At 44.7% G+C, this 17,151-nt stretch overlaps 1 protein-coding gene across 2 annotated transcripts in view; it reads right to left on the bottom strand.

Annotated features, from left to right (window-relative positions):
- Positions 1-17,151, bottom strand: part of GORASP2 (golgi reassembly stacking protein 2) — a 547,667-nt gene that overhangs the window by 78,599 nt on the left and 451,917 nt on the right. For both annotated transcript variants that reach the window (XM_069616189.1, XM_069616190.1), the window contains one exon: positions 2,055-2,141. In XM_069616189.1, the coding sequence (XP_069472290.1) occupies positions 2,055-2,141 (87 nt within the window). The remainder of the gene's footprint in view (positions 1-2,054; positions 2,142-17,151) is intronic.

Raw genomic sequence — 17,151 nt, 5'->3', positions numbered from 1 at the left:
ATAGCCAACATTTAACAACGAGTTATTAAGTTGTTTAGAACCACATCAGTACACAGGAGGATTTATTAAGGGTATAGGGTGTTGTAAGAGAGCATCCTACAAGATAGGGACTGTCTTGTGTACTAGTTAGGAGTGTTTATCACTGTGCAGGGTCTTATATATTGTATACGCAACCAGTAAATGAGCACAACAGGTTGCGGTATAGGGTTTTATATTTTAAAAAAGTTACATGTTTAGGTGTACAGCTTTCATTGCACTTCAAATTCTAAAAAATAGAACATTAAATAAAAATGTTTTTTTAATAGATTAGTGCTACGCACTGAGTTTTAAGAATATATGAATATGTTCATGAATTATCTGTTTAATAAAGTATTATAATTGTATGTACTACCTTAAAGGCATAATTGTTTGGTTTGTCAAGGTAGTTTGAAGCGTGGTGTGTTTCATCCCAAAGGAGGTACAACATGGAGGCCATGAGATTCTTTGGTTGTGAAACTGTCATAAGCCTTGCTTTGGGGACGAATCTCAGGGCCATTTAAAGTTTCCCCCGAGTCTTTTTTGTGTTCCTTGATGACACTAAAGTCCTCACCCACCTCACTGGCTGCTACGGCCACTATTCCAAACTGCTAAATAGCATCTATCTTGAAATCCAGGCCTGGATGCCCACCAACAGCCTCTGCCTCAATGATGATCATACCGAGTTAATGATTGTGGGCACTCAGGCACCCCTGAATAAACTCAATCCCAAATATTCCTCTTTCATCATTGATGGTAACGTAATCAACGTCTCTAAAGAGATAAAAACTCTGGGGGTCTACTTTGACTCAACCCTTTCTCTCAAAAAACAGGTCAATAGCGTTGCGTCCTCCACGGCCTACACTAACAAACTGATCTACAGCTGCAAAGATTACCTATCCACAACTAGCTGCCTAACGCTGGCCAGAGCACTTGCTCTATCTAAAATTGACTATTGTAACACACTCTTCCTTGGCTCCTCAGAACACAACCTAAACAAACTCCAGGTACTCCAAAATAACTCAATAAGAGCCGCACTTAGTCTCCCTAGATCATGTCACATTTCCACTCACAGACATAACGCCAATTGGCTACCCATCCGAGACAGAATCACTCTACGCACCCTGGCCATCACATACAAATGCCTAACTAACGCTGCCCTGAAAGAAATCTGCATTCACCAACCCGTACGCTCTACCAGATCCTCGCAGTCCCTCAATCTAGTGGTCCCAAGATTCAATCTAAAGACAGCAGGAGGAGCCAATTTCCCAATAGAAGCAGCCAAACACTGGAACTCTTTACCCATCCCCATCCCCATCAGGCACGAACCTTCATTCCTCACTTTTAAAGCCAGCACAAAAAAATGGCTGAATACTATGCATGCTCTATAATAGCTCTTACCATCCTGACCATCCCTGGACACTACAGGGCTAGGCCCCTGCAGCTTTCCATTGCATTTCATACCCTGTATCTTATTTTTCGACCCATCTGTAACCAGGGTCCACTTGTTGATAATATGCTCTGACGACTGTTTTCCATGTCTGTAACCCCAGGTTTTTTTTCAAGCGCCCAGTTAACTCCGGGTTTGGTGCGCAATACAAATAATAAACAAATACAAAATACAAGCCCAATGGCGATGATTCGTGTTGGGCAAGTAGTAGCTCTGTCAAAAGATCTTCAGCGATGCGGTCTGGTACAAGAGGACTAAATGAATATAAAAAGTGTTGCTAGATCTCGAGCTAGATATGAATACACTCAGAACTCATGTAATATAACCAACCTGATGGCGGGAAAAAATTATCTGAGGACCTCGACGTGTGAGGGATCATTAGTACTGTACACGTCACAGTAGGGAGAGTATTACAGGAATGCATCATCAACGTCCTATTTTTGACTTCGATCCTTAATCATGGTGTGTAAAAAAAATAAATATAGGAAATGTTCTAAAAGCGTCAGCCCATCACAACCACCAACAGTGCACAATTCATCACACTCAGTCAGAGTTAAAAAGAATCTTTAGTGCAAACCTGCAACTTTACCTGCTAGTGTAGTTGCTGGGTGCAGTGGTGACACAGAGCTTAGAGATGGATTTAACTGTGATGGTAGTAATGGCACTGTCGGGACACCTGCAAAGAAAGAAAAATATTGTGCAAGTCTGTTTCTGCAAGGAATATACTGCTTAGAACTTAATTTTCTACTGCATACACCTACAGATGGTGAACTTTAAGGCTTAGCATAAAACAGGACTCAAAAGAATGCATGAATGCTTTGAAAGCGTACAACTTTTAAATCATACTGCACAGCAGCATATATGCAATTGTATCTAATGAATGCAAGTGCGAGTAGATTCATGGAAGGAGAACATTAAAACTGGTCGTCCTGGACAGAACCTTCAAAACGGGCATTAGGAAAAAAAGGTTTTAACTACATTTCTCCAGTATATCCTTCATATGTTGATGTGCACTAAATATTCTCAGATGTTGGGGCTCGTAATCCTGCACATTAAAAATACAATAGCAGTTTTAAATACACTTAAAACATAAGCCCAGTAACATGTACACATTATTTGATGTTTTATTTGCCAAACAATGCTTGGAGGGTACTTAAACTCCAAACCAGAGTCAAACTTCAGATTCTTCAGCAAGAACTGAGCCCATTTAGCCTTTCATAAAAAAAAGGATAGCATCATGAAAAAAAATGAAAGACCCTAAAGCAGGAGAAACAAAGATAAAAAAACCTTTCTTAATATGTTTTTTTCCTCAAGAGAACATGCTTTTGAACCATTATAAAGCAGTAGTTACTAGTGGGAGAGTCAGGCGCAAATGAAAAACATTTTCAAGAACTGCTTGCCCCACTTGAAACTGTCGACGTATATATGTCGAGTTAACAATTCCTTGACATACATGCAATGTAAGCATCTGCTAGTATGCCACTCTGTAAATCTAATGTTAAGGATTGCATGCAAAGCCTCATGCACATGCCACTACTAGAGAAGGCATTATTAATGCTGAATTAACCTTGGACTAACAAAATGCAATACCGAAAACAAATCTTATGCATATGCCTTGATTGAAAAAAGGCTGTTTTAACAGATGGTCAGAACAAAAGGTTTTCTTGAAAGAATAAAATGTTTCAGCCTACTAATATACATTTCAAGGATGTTTCTAAAAGCTATGTGCAGAGCGTCTTCTGCCTTGCACGTTGGTGTAGAACTCCATGCACAAGATGTCAGAATCAATCTCTGAAGAACGTAGTGAAGGCTTTGACACAAGAGAAATTCACAAATTCTTCTCACAGGCGCCAAAACAAAAAAAGGTTCTCTGTGAGGGATGCTTAATATCTGAGTATGGGGGGAGGCATGGGGGAGAACTCGTAAGGGCTGTCTTCTAGCTCGCCTCAGAGTCCCACAGCTGGATTTTATGCCTTATCCCGACTACTAACGCTTTTGAGAGGGGGGACCTGGTCTCGTATCACCTGTGGAGGCCCTGAGGGGGTCACCAAATCTGAGTCGCGCCTACAAGCTTTCTAGGTGCTTCAGCTCTGCAGGCCCATCGTGTGGCCTGAGGTTGCGGTGTGGTGCACTGGGCAGCAGGCCGAGTTAGACCCCAGAAGCCAGCTTGCTGTGCCTCGTGGGTGGATCTAGGCACATAGCTGATGGTCATGGCACGTGCCGGGAGCACTCCGGGAACACTGAAGAAGAGGAAAGCACTCGTCCGTCGTGCTGAGCGAGGACCGACCCAGAGGGAGGACACTCCGGGCCTCGTGCTGCCTGATGGTCAGAAGACTGAGCGCAGTAGGCACATTTCTGGGGCCTAGACCCTCCACCATCTATGAGAAATTGGAAGCATCCTTGCTTGCGAATCACTCGACACCGGAGACACAGTGAGCTGATGAGCCATTTAGGGATCAAGTAAGAGAACACTGCATTCGCGTATGGGGGAGGCTCAACCACCATCACCTGGTCATCCCATATTAAAGGCTTAGTATCAGACTATATGACAGTGTAGCTGTAGGCGTCAGACTCGCCTCGCAAGGAAGACCCACAACCTTGGTTCTTCAGACCAAAGGCACAGGTATACAGACGCCCAGGGGACAGACAGGGTTCTCTGCAAGAAGCAAATATACCCTCTAACTCAAACACCTAGCTTACATAGGCCCATTAAAGGCTGGCCCTTGTAACATGGCTTTGTGAGAGAGTTGAGGTGACTAAAGTTACCACAAAAGTCCATGAGCAACTCAAAGACAATGTCATCAATCTGGTTCCCCAGGCCCTCAGTGACCGAGAGAGGTGGAAGTGCGACACCAGGGAACCAGAGGATATCACAAGCAGAATCGAAGGTGTTAGATGAGCCACAGGAGATGTCCCTTTTAATGCAAGACTTAATAGAGTGGCTAAGAAGCTTGAACAAGAAACTTTCCCTCCCAGTTAAAAAGAAGATCCAAGGAGCTATATATGGCGGTATGTAAATCGCTGGCAAACCTCACCAGAGACCTAGGACAGGTCAACTCCAGGCTCAGATATGCAGAGGATTCAGTCCAATCGCTTCAAGATGATGTGATCCACCTGCAAGGTGAATGGGCTGATGCTAAAGATAGTATAAATGCCCTGGTTGCTGCCATCGAAGACTTAGAAAACAGACAGAGAAGGGAGAATCAAAGGATCAGAGGGGTCGAGGAAGGGATGAAGTGACCTGACCTGAAAAGATGGGTCCTCCAATAAGTCAAAGACACATTCATTCCCAGATGTTGTGAGAGAGGGTCTCACCTTGGACAGAGTGCACACAGTGGGTCCAATACGGAAAGGCCCCAAGGCGCAACCTTCTAATATAGTTTTACACTTCCACAACTATACCATTAAGGAGAATATCCTGAGAGCATCCAGAGCATTAGGAACTATTACTTTCCAAAATCAAAAATTACTCTGTTATCAAGAGCTAGCAGCCCTTTCCCTCACAATGAGGCAAGCCTTCTGTCCCATGACAAGAAAACTTCAACAGATGAAGATAAAATAGAGATGGATGTTTCCGTTCGGGTTACTATTCACATAGGAGAATGATCAGCGGCATTGTAGGACTCCAGAGGAAGCAGCACAGATTATGGGAATCACACTACATACTGCTAACGAAGATCTAGTCAATAGAATAAGGTCCCAGCAACTGACCACGGAGGCAGGATCAGGGGTCCCTCGGCCGCAGCAGACGACCCAACGTAGACTGACCTTATATCACAGGCTAAAGTACATTTGTACGTAGGGGCCTGACACCCCCCCAACCTCCTCCTCTATGAACCCACAATTATGAAGGGGGATGGCTATCCTCCCAGGGCTCAACTGGTCAGTCAATGTTCCATACACCAAGGATCGCCGGTGGAGGTTGTAACATGACTGGCCTAACGCACCCTAATCTGTACATTGTATGTTGTGTTGTTGATCATTTACGTTTTTTTCTGTGTTGATGAAGCAAGGAAGTTCGGTGTAGCTAATGAGAACCAATTGGGCAACCTGTTTTCTGTTCCTTTCACAAGATTCTTACATGCGGCCTGGTGGACGGAACTGGGCTGTGGAGAGGCAAAACAAACACAAAACTCCCCCCTCATCATGTGCTGTCATTTAGTCTAGTAACGTACAATGTAAGTGGCATCAATTCTCTAAGGAAAATAGCAGAGCTCTGGCAGAAGCTAAGGGAGGAGTGTATAGACCAAACGTGTCTCCTGGAAACTCACCTGAATATGTCTGACACAGGCAGACTATATTAAAAAAAATATTCTGCACCAATAGATTTAATCCTGTTAGCATAAGAAAAGAGGGGTGGGCATTCCAAGTCGCACGTTATAAATGATTCTCATCTGTTCCCTTGGCTTCCGATGCTATGCCTATGCTGACAACACCCAGATCCTGGTGCGTTTAGATCTCGACCAGGCTGAGGTGTCGTCACGTCTTAGCCTCTGCCTGGCGGACGACGGGAATTGGGTGAATCAGAATTGGGTAAAGCTTAATCGCGACAAGACTGAGGTTCTTGTGGTTGCCCCCCCACTTTCCTTCACTGTGGACCCCGGCCTTCTGGCCCCAGCACTGGGTGCCATTCCGGCACTGGTGGCGGCGATCATGAACCTGGGTGTTGTTTTCTCTGCCACACTTTCTATGAGTACCCAGGTGGCGGATGTCTGCAAAGCTACACACTACCATCTGAGGATTCTTCGGAAGGTCCTTCCTCTGCTCCCCTCAAAGGTTTGGTCACCGGTGGCTGCCGCCCAGGTATTAAGTTGCATTGACTGTTGTAATGCGCTCTATCCTGACCAGCCTAAGAGCCTAATCCATCGGCTTCAGCTATTGTAGAACCTTAGCGGCTAGGGTATCCCTTACAGGAATCATAACGCTGGTTCTTCGCTCCCTTTACTGGTTGCCGGTGGCCAAGCAAATTGAATTCAAGTCTCTTTGCTTGGTGCATCGGGCCTTTAATGGTCTCTGTGTTAGTTATCTTCAGGACAAATTTCTCAATTTCCAGCCCACTCATGCTCTTCGCTCCGGCTTGTCTGCTTACTGTTCCTTCTTCCTTTTGTGTTAGGATTGAAGATCGTGCTTTCTCAGTAGCAAAACTGGGATACGCTGCCTCCATCTCCGAGAGCAGTGTTAAACATCTGGATTTCAGAGGTCTTTTGAAAACCCTCCTGTTCTAATTAGTTTCCTCTTCTCTACCTTTACTCATCCTAGCACAATGATACCCTTGGGTGACAGTGGGCTCTACAAATTATGTTAGCATAACTAAGTTGACAAAGAGGGTAGATACATTTTCTTGACGGGATAACTGAATGAAACCCAGGTAACCATTGCATCGGTTTATCAACCAAAAGGCAGACCAAAACGATTTCTGGTGCTCTGCCCTCAGAGAATTGCTGTATTTCGCATGCAGTTATTTTATATTATCTTAACTGGTGATTTTAACCTAGACCCGAAATGGGATGCCTCTAAAGGCTTGGGGCGCAACACAGCCATGTAATGACCTGAAGAATAAAATTATAGAATCTAATTTGATGGATTCCTAGAGGCACGCTCATACCAATGATCAGGATTACATTTTCCCCTCACACTCCCATAGGGTATATTCAAGAATAGATTTTATTTTCACAACCAGAAATATAATCCATAAAATAGATAAGATAGAGATTGGCGATATTGGATTCTCTGACCGCGCCCCAGTCCGGATCTACCTGGATATAGCACCACAATAACCCAGACCCAAACACTGAAAACGGACCCCTTCCTTGCTAAAGATCCAGTCATAAGTAAAGAAATTGACGCTGACAGAGATTACTTCTTAAACAACCCAACAATTAAGTCTTAGAGATGACCAGGTGGGACGCCTTTAAAGCTTGCATGAGAGGGAAGCTCATCCCCAAAGCTTCTCGAGACAATACGATAAGGAGGTAGTAATCTGCTCAGAGAAGTTAAAATAAAAAGGAACAGAGCTATAGGATGTTGCAGAGCACTTCAAGATCTGCAAAACGCAAGATCCCAGATTAATATGACGGAAGCCTCCAGGTCGGAATTGCCCCTATTGAAAGCTAAACAATGCTTTTATGAGAATGGCAATAAAGCCAGGAAGATACTTGTCTGGAGGCTGAAAGGGTAGGTCAGGCCGGATTGTGGGAATACACAGCAACGGAGACAGTGCTGGAAGAATGTGGTGGGTTGTTAGAAGGTTCAGCAGCAAAAGATGTCTTAACACTGCCTGGCCCACCTGTGAATCACTTTTTGAACGTGCATCTCAGCAGTGAGGGCACATTTGCAATGAAGTGCAAGTTGCCCTGGTACCTCGAGTTGAGTGAGCTTCGGGGGTGAATGGTAATGTTCTTTTGGACAAAGAATAACAGATTTGGATGCATTTGACAATCCATTTTGAAATTGCAGACTTAAAGATAGGGTCCCCTTCTCTTCCTACGGTGTGGAAAACAAAGAATGGATTGTTTTTTCTTAATGGTTTTGTCTTGTTTCACTTATACATTACTGCACTTTCACTTATACATTACTACTTGACTAGTGTATGGAGGGGAGGCTTTCTACTGAACTGTGTGGATTTTGGAAGAAATCAGGAAGTTCTATGGATTGACATGGAACTTTGAAATACATTTAGGAGAGAAACAAGGATTTGTACGTAACAGCTTTGTCTTTGTGAATAATAACAAACGGATCTTGAACAGAGAGAGCTTACAGTTAGCTGACTTCTTATTGAACTGCTAGCTACAAGCAAAGCAGTCTTTTAAGTGAGGTGTTGAAGACTGGAGTTATGCTTTGGCTCAAAGGTGGGCCCCATGAGTTTTGTAAGAACACCATTTACATCCCAACCAGGAGTTGTATTAGAAATTAGAGGCTATAGTCTTTTTACCCCCTCCATAAAAGTTATAACTACTGGAACCTTCCACCATGATACTTTACTTTGAGAGGTGGTGTATGCTGAAAGCGCTGCTTGATTGTTTTAAAGTAATGATTAATCCGGAGTCCAGACGATAAAGCAAGTAATGACCTATATGTGAAGGTGGACAGTGAATGGGGTTTGTTTGGAAGAATTTTCATAAAGGTGCTAATTCCTCCCTACCTTAGAGACCCCCAGCTCTTTTGCTGACCTTTGGGCCTTTGAACTTTTAATTCTGTTTTTCTGTGTTCATTTTCTTTGGTTATGGAGTTTTAGATAACTCGATAGGCATCATCTTTTTATTGTTGTGTCACAAAGCATCTTTAGTGCAGAGGCACAGGGGTGTCCTTTGGACTTCCCAAGGTTTAAATAACTTCTCTGGGATGAACTACTGTTCCCCGGAGAATGACTTTACTAGTCTTTTTAAATTCATAGACCCAGCACACCCTATCTTCCTATAGAGTGCTGGAGGGGTTACTAAGTATCCCCTATGTCTAAACACTCTTGTCGCTGTCAAAAGCTACCCATTCCTATTGAAATTGCTGGTGGCAGTGGTTTTATAACGAACTACCTTGAGTTTTCCCGACCGCGAACACCAGTAGCTAAAAATCAGGGCCGCCATGTTTTTCAATATGGCGCCCAAGATCCCTCTGTAAAAACAGACTCCGGTCATCTTTTTTCACCATTTCTTTGTGGAAAGGTCCTTCTGGTGTTTAACTTTGCGCCAAACCAGGTTTGGTCCCTTTGTTCGTGAGCCTTTGGCGGGCTTCAGGACTGAAGTCCGCCCATAGCGTCTTTAGTGTCTGCGGTGGGCAGGAAGTGAGGGAGGTGCCCGAAACTCCCTGTGCTTGGTCTCCTAGGAGACCCAAATGCACTCTGGCGTGATTGGCTGGCTGTCCGGCAAGGACAGCCACCGTGCTGGGTGAGTGACAGCAAGGCTGGAATGAATGGGAGAAAACTGTTTAAAAGGCGAGTCGCCAGGACTGGAAAGCAGAGTCGACCACTGGAACGAAAGAACCGAAGACTAGCTGGAAGAGGACGGCTGCTTCAACCATTCGACTGTTGGTTTGCCCGATGAAGCCATGCTGCACCTCCGAATCACCAGATCTCCATTTGACAGAGAAGCTCCTTCAAGGGCGGCTTCTTCCTTTGACTTGGTGGGACCAATCAGCTCAGAAGACACCTGGATACCATTCTCAATGCTGGTTAAGGTTTAGCCAGGGAGAGGGAAACCAGTTTGTGTCTTGAAGCAACGGCTACTGAACCAAAGTGACTCCATTTTGTTTGCTCCGACGACGATACAGCGCAGTGCAGGAGTCCCCCGACGTCCTCCCTTTTGTCCCCACGACTGAGGCTCAGGAACAGAGATATCTGCAGGAACTGCCAGGAACCAACGTCTTCAGCTACATCTTTTTGCTTCACTTTAGTGAAACTTTCCCAACTTGCATCATCTTGTGACCCAGCATGTCATTAGTTTTCGTCTAAACTACTTCTAAAAACGTTTACAAAGACTTCTCCATCTGTACCATAACTGTGCTGTCCTATCCAAGAACACTAGACTATTGTAGACTATTGACTTTGGCCTGGCCTATTGAATTGAACTGACCCTCCTGGTATATTGAACCTTTGCATTACCTAAAAGTAGTGTTTTCTAATCCATGTCTTGTCTTTCTACGCCTATTGAAAATAATTGAAGTGCCATTTGGCTCCTTTTTCAGGGGAGCTCAAACTGTCCCTACAACTTAGAGTTTTGTACTGTAGTATAATGGTGTTTAATATTGAGTTGATTTCTACTAGTGAATGTTTTCTAAATGATTGTGTAAATAAATGTTTAAGTATCTTTTACCAAGAAACCTTGAGTGTAAGTGTCTACTTGAACTACTGTGATTGTGATACTTCTGTGTAACTTCCTTTACTGCTCGCGTTCCCTCTTGAGATAAGCCTGGCTATTCAACTCGCTACCAAAAGTGTGTGGTACAGATTTATACCAAGGGTTGGTTTTTGCTTACACCTGTAGTCCTTATTGTATGTGGTGTTCCCAGAGGGTACTGCATGCAATTCTGCCCAACAGGGTTGATGCTGCATGTTTTGCACCATAAGACAAAAGCATTCCCATTTGTTGAAATAGCAGTGTCTAGTGTTATGTGTACGCGCCTCTTAACATGTCCATACATCTTTGGGGCAGGTTTAAATGTCCAAACTCTAGAACTTCAGGAGCAAAGCTGCCAAGTTCAGTGTCTGTGGACATGGCTGTAGTGTTGTCCCCTGATGCTGGGATAGCATGTTGTAAGGGCATGGTAGTTTGACTATTCCTGTTAGGATGTAAATGTATGAGTGCCTCAATTGGGTCTTGCTTTCCCTGACTTGCCGTTAACCTGTCTAGAATAAGTCTGCCTTAGGTTATATTTACCTTTAAGTTGCTGGTAGCCCCTTTAAAATGTCAACAGGTTTCACTTACCTTGGCCTGCCTTGGGCCATCCTAAAATAAATTAGAAAGTTATCGTTTACCTTAGTCTGTGTTCCACTGACCTGAAAGGCAACTGTAATAGTATATTACACCAAATATTTTCCTCACCTAGTATAACTGTGTGTTATCCTGAATAATAGTTCTAGATTTCTACTGTTCCTTGAATATGTGTTCCACTATTCCGAAAAGTATCCAGGTAACAGGGTTGGTTGATTATGTGATTTCTTTGCCGAATGTCACTGCATAGCTGACAGGGTCTACTACCCTTGAATTACTGTAAAGTAATCTAAAAGTAACTTGTGGTTTTACTCTCCATGAATAGGTGTGTCCTATACTAAATGTGTATGATAAGGTCAGACTTAGCTAGATTTACTGTTAGGTATTCTGAAAAAGGTTTATGCTCTGGTCAGTGCACCTTCAAGTATTGTGTTGTTTTTATAATGTGCTATGCCTCTATGACCAGTACTTACCCCAAGACTTAACTGGGCCTACTTGTATGTATAATTAACCTTTATTGTGTATAATACTTCTGGTGGTAAGTGTTTCTATTGAATTCTTGGTGTACTACAGGTTCTTTGTAGTTTCCTACAGCCCGCTATCACTCCTAATATAAGCCTGGCTGCTCAGTATACACTACCATATACTTAGGTGGTACAGCCTTATACTATGAGTGGAGTCTTATACTGTCTCAGTTCAATGGTTTTACTAAGCCCTTAGTTGGACTTCAGAAAAACTGTCCAAACGGACTTTCTGTGCAGGTGGGCAGCTGCCGCTGCAAAGACTTTGGAGAATACTCTCAGCGCTGAGACTATGCTGAAGGGAAGCACACTGAACAGAAAATGAGTCGTTGCGACTTTGAACCCAAGATACTTCCTGTGCGCTGGCCACACTAAAACATGAAAGTATGTATCTTTCATATCCAATGGTTTCTGGACATAGGTCTGTGATGAGGACATAGTAGCGGCCACTATTGAACAAGACAGGAGGGACGAGGGGGTATCTATTATCAACCCAATTCATGTAATACACCGACTGAAGAACATGAATGAGCAAGAGACTACATCTCCCAGAATGCCTCAACAGGCTAATGTAAGACTAATCAAAGCGCAACCAAAAATAAGGAAAACGGGAGAAGAAAAGACACCAATAATACATGACAGCACGTTCCACTACACACATAACCAAAATGAAAGACAGGAAAAGAAAATAGGCAACAGACAGAAAAGACGAAAAGCCACGTTTCCATACACTGGGGGTTTTGGGCAATCAGGGGTTAAAAACGAAACTGACTCCATAAGGTTGAAGCCGGGAGGAGAGGCATTAGCATCAGGTGTGAAGAGCCCCGGGCTAAAACGGCCCAACACTAATTACTTGGGAGGAGGCACATCGGCGTTAAAAGCACAAAAAAACGTTTTACTTTGTCTCTCGCTTTGCAGGAGTGGAACGAGGCTGACGGAGTGGGCTCTGAATGGGACGAGACCATTAACCCATATCGGTGGGCATATTAGAAGGAAAAGGAATTCTCACCGGAGTGCCCCGTACCGATCCTGCAGTCACTCCCGACTGCCCAGCTGCTGAAGGCGCCTGACGAGAAAGGAATCTCAAGGCGGAAAAAGGGAAAAGTTTTGTTTATTTAGCGAATTGCAGCCCGAGGACAGCGCAGAACGGCTGTGTCCAGGAACCTGTAGCAGAGCGTGGAGGAGAGGCTCTGAACCATTCAAGCGTGGACTGAAAACGCTTGAACCCCTAACACATGTTGCATCAAGGAGGACTTTTACTCCGATGGTTTGCAAGGAACGAAAGGCAAGGAAAGCTACCAGTCCTGTGTGTGTTTCCACGTTATGAGCTGCATTTAGTTGAGAACATTGTAAGTTTAAGCTACACGTTATAATTCGTCATTTTTGGAAGAACGAATTTGCCATTCTTGAGTTTTGTGTTACGAGCAGCCTGGAAGACCCATTATTTTATTTTGCCTTATTACCTTTGCTGAAGTTTCTGGTTATACCCGAACTGATTAACCCTTGGTCTGCTGCACAAATAAAACCTCATTTGTTTCCTTACCTACTTGTCTCTGGCTCACTACATAACAGTGGTGGCAGCGGTGGGATTCACAGAGACACGTCTATCCCATTGACCATGGAGGCAGTCATAAAGGCGCTGGCCGAGGGGCAACAACAGTTGCAGCAACTGGTACAGGTGCAAGGACACCAAGCCCAAGCAGACCGCCAAGCCCTACAGCAAGCCATCCAGGTACAAACCGTAGCCCAAGAGCAGGGCAGGGAAGCGCTGAGGATTCTAGGCGAATCAGTGGCTGCACAACGGTCCCATCCAGCCATTCCCCCTACAGTACTACAAAAGTACCAGACCGGAGACGATCCCAGTTTCTTCTTTGTAAATTTTGAAAGGATAGCCCGAGCAGCGCAATGGCCACAGGATCGGTGGTCCTTCTTCCTGGCGCCCCTTCTCACGGGAGTGATGCAAGGAGCATATCAAGCGGCCAATCCGAATGGGGACACCCCATACGCCGACATCAAAAAGTCAGTACTGGAGAGATTGGGAATGGACGATGAATCCTATAGGTTGCAATTCCGGGAAACCCGACTAAAATCAGGCGAAAGCCCAAGACAGCTCTTTTATCGAGTACAGGACCTCACGGAGAAATGGTTGCAAACTAATACATCCACAATTGGGCAAATAAAAGAAAAAATTATGCTGGAGCAATTCATCGAAGCCCTACCAGGGCCCATACAAAGGTGGGTTAGGCAACATCACCGCCTGAAACTGTCTGAAGCAATCGATGTGGCCACGGCCTATCAAAAGGCTGGAACCCCTCGTAATATATCAGCACTACCTACAAGACAACACCACGAACTTCCCGCCTTACGCAGTAACAATCGGATGGGCGGGCCGGAGACAAGAACAAGAACAGAACCGAGGCCAAACAACGGCTCCATTCCAATGAAGGGCCAGATGCCTCAATGCTTCGAATGTGGTGAATGGGGACACATCGCCCGATATTGTGCCAAGAGAAACAAAACCGAACCGATGGAAATTGGGACCCTGCAACAGTATGGAAATCGGAAGAAACAGCCCTATGTGATTGAGGTAACAGTGGATGGACGGCCCCAACAAGCTATGATGGACAGCGGAAGTCGGCAGACTGCTATACAACCACATGTGAGCGAACCAGAACCAGGACAGGTGAGCTCAGTTGACATTAAATGTGTACATGGGGATATTAAGGGGTATCCAACCAAAGAAATTGTGTTAGGATTACAAGGGAAAGAGCTACCGGTTAAAGTGGCCATTATCCCCACCCTACCAGCTCCCGTCCTGATAGGGACAGATATTCCCGAGTTTGATTTATGGTTAAGGGAAGCCCCGTTCGCCCAAACCGAGATAAAAGGGATAGACCTAGGGGAAAAACCCACAAAAACCCAGAAGAGGAAAGACAAACTGAATGGAAGGCGAGAGGTGGAAATAGCCCTTATAGACTGGCGAGTGGGGGATCATCTGCCATCCTTCCGGACTGAATCCGGGCTAGACGAAACCCTAAAACGGGCACGTGAACAAGCCTTAAGTAAGAGCCAAATCCCGAATACCACTCCTTATTTTAAGGAGAACCAAGGGTTGTACTATAGGGTGACCAGAGGAACGGAAAATGAAGAGAAGGAACAATTGTTGGTTCCCCAGTCCTATCGGAAGACCTTGATACAACTAGCCCATGATCATTCCACGGGAGGACACCTAGCAGAAAACATGACGGGGAAAAGAGTGTTACAGAACTTCTATTGGCCAGGGATTTATGCAGACATAGCCAAGTATTGCCAGGAGTGTGCAATATGCCAGAAAACAAGTAATCACACACCAGCCAGAGCCCCCTTGCAACGAATGCCTTTGATCAAGGAGCCGTTCCAAAGGATAGGAATGGACATAGTGGGCCCACTGGAACCTTCTAGTCGAGGATACAGATTCCTACTGGTAGTAGTGGATTACGCCACCAGATACCCGGAGGCCTTCCCTTTAAGGGGAATCTCAGCTAGACAGGTGTGCGATGTCCTATTACCTTACTTTGCAAGAGTGGGAATACCCCGGGAAATCGTAACAGATCAGGGAAGCAATTTCATGTCAGCAGTAATGAAGGAAGTATGTAAGACCCTAGGTATACAACACCTGAAAACCTCGGTCTACCACCCACAGACGGATGGATTGGTGGAAAGATATAACCAGACCATTAAACAGATGATAAAAAGAACCACCAGCCCAACTGGAGTAGGATGGGAACGGGTTTTACCATGGGTACTAATGGTTCTGAGGGATACACCCCAATCATCCACAGGGTATTCCCCTTTTGAACTATTGTTTGGGAGACAACCCAAGACAGTGTTAGGATTATTGAAGGACAATTGGGAGCAACAAGAAGAAACAACGCTCACCGATTATGTTCAAGATCTAAGGGATCATTTGGGGAAATTGAGGAACTACGCTCAAGAAAATCTGGGTAGAACACAAGAAAAGCAAGAAAAGTACTATAACCAAGGAAGCAGACCCAGATCCTTGAACGTAGGCGATAAAGTACTAGTTCTTTTGCCCACCCATACAAACAAAATGCTGGCCCAATGGCACGGACCTTATCGGGTAACAAAAATCTTGGGTCCAGTGAACTATGAGGTGGAACAATCCGAACGTAAAAACAAATACCAAAACTATCATATTAATCTACTTAAACTATGGAAGGAAGGAACACCAGGGGTGTTGTGTTCAACCTTATCAGATATATCCGTCCCAGAACAGTTGGTCCCAAACCACCCTAGTGGATTACAAGACGTACAATTAGGAGAACAATTAAATACTTCCCAAAGAACAGAACTATTTACTACCCTGAACCCGATAGCAGAAACCTTTTCGGGCATACCCGGACGGACACATTTGACAACCCACTCCATACCTACAGAAGAAGGGAAAACGGTACGCCTGAGGCCATACCGAATTCCAGAGGCAAAACGTGGGGAGATCGCCAAAGACATAGATGAGATGCTGGCTCTAGGAACCATTGTGCCCTCAAAAAGCGCCTGGTGTTCTCCAGTCGTCTTAGTGCCAAAACCGGACGGTTCCTCCAGGTTTTGTATGGACTTTAGGCAACTGAATGCTATTTCAAAATATGAAGCATATCCAATGCCCAGAATTGATGAGCTCTTAGAAAGACTTGGATCAGCAGTTTTTCTGAGCACCCTGGACTTAACAAAGGGCTATTGGCAGATTCCCCTCGAACCTGCCGACCAAGAAAAGACAGCGTTTGCTACACCCCAGGGCCTGTTCCAATTTACTGTTCTGCCCTTTGGGCTCCATGGGGCTCCAGCAACCTTCCAGGCCTTAATGGACAAAATCCTGAAGCCACACGAGCAATATGCGGCTGCATATCTAGACGATATTATTATCTTCAGCAAAACCTGGAAGGAACATTTATATCACTTGACCCAAATCATACAGGCACTAAAAGAGGCCGGTTTACACATTAACCCAAAAAAATCGAAACTGGCAACCCAAACCACAAGATATTTGGGGTATGAAGTGGGAGGGGGAATCGTAACCCCTTTGCTGGACAAAATACAAGCAATACAAAAACTAAGAATGCCTGAAACCAGAAAAGAAATCCGTGCTTTTCTAGGGTTTGTGGGGTACTACAGGAGATTCCTGCCCCATTTTTCTACCATAGCAGCCCCCCTTACGGACGCTCTGAAAACAAACAAAACCCTGCACATTACTCCTGAAGCAAAACAAGCTTTTCAAACATTGATACAAATGATTTCCTCCAAACCCGTTCTACATTGTCCTAACTTTGACAGAGAGTTTTTCTTACAAACTGATGCCTCGGGATGTGGACTAGGAGCAGTACTATCCCAGGGTACCGAACAAGACCTATGTCCTATAGCCTTCATCAGTAGAAAGCTTTTGCCCCATGAGCTTCCGTATTGTACCCTAGAAAAGGAATGCCTAGCGATCAAGTGGGCCGTAGAAACACTAAGGTATTACCTCCTCGGTAGGCGGTTCACCCTTTTTACCGATCATGCTCCTCTGAAGTGGCTGGCGACCCAGAAAGACTCCAACCATAGAGTCCTACGATGGTTTTTAACCCTACAACCGTACAACTTCGTGACTGTTCACAAGCCCGGAAAGTATCAGTTGGTGGCGGACTACCTGTCCCGAGCCTTAGTTATGCCCGAACGGCATAAGTCCTTGGGGGGAGTATGTGATGAGGAC

Source organism: Ambystoma mexicanum, chromosome 9, assembly GCF_040938575.1.
Source record: "Ambystoma mexicanum isolate Mex_15411 chromosome 9, UKY_AmexF1_1, whole genome shotgun sequence".
Taxonomy (NCBI): Eukaryota; Metazoa; Chordata; class Amphibia; order Caudata; family Ambystomatidae; genus Ambystoma; species Ambystoma mexicanum.
Note: the sequence above shows the minus strand (reverse complement) of the source record. Positions and strands in the feature narration are given on the sequence as shown.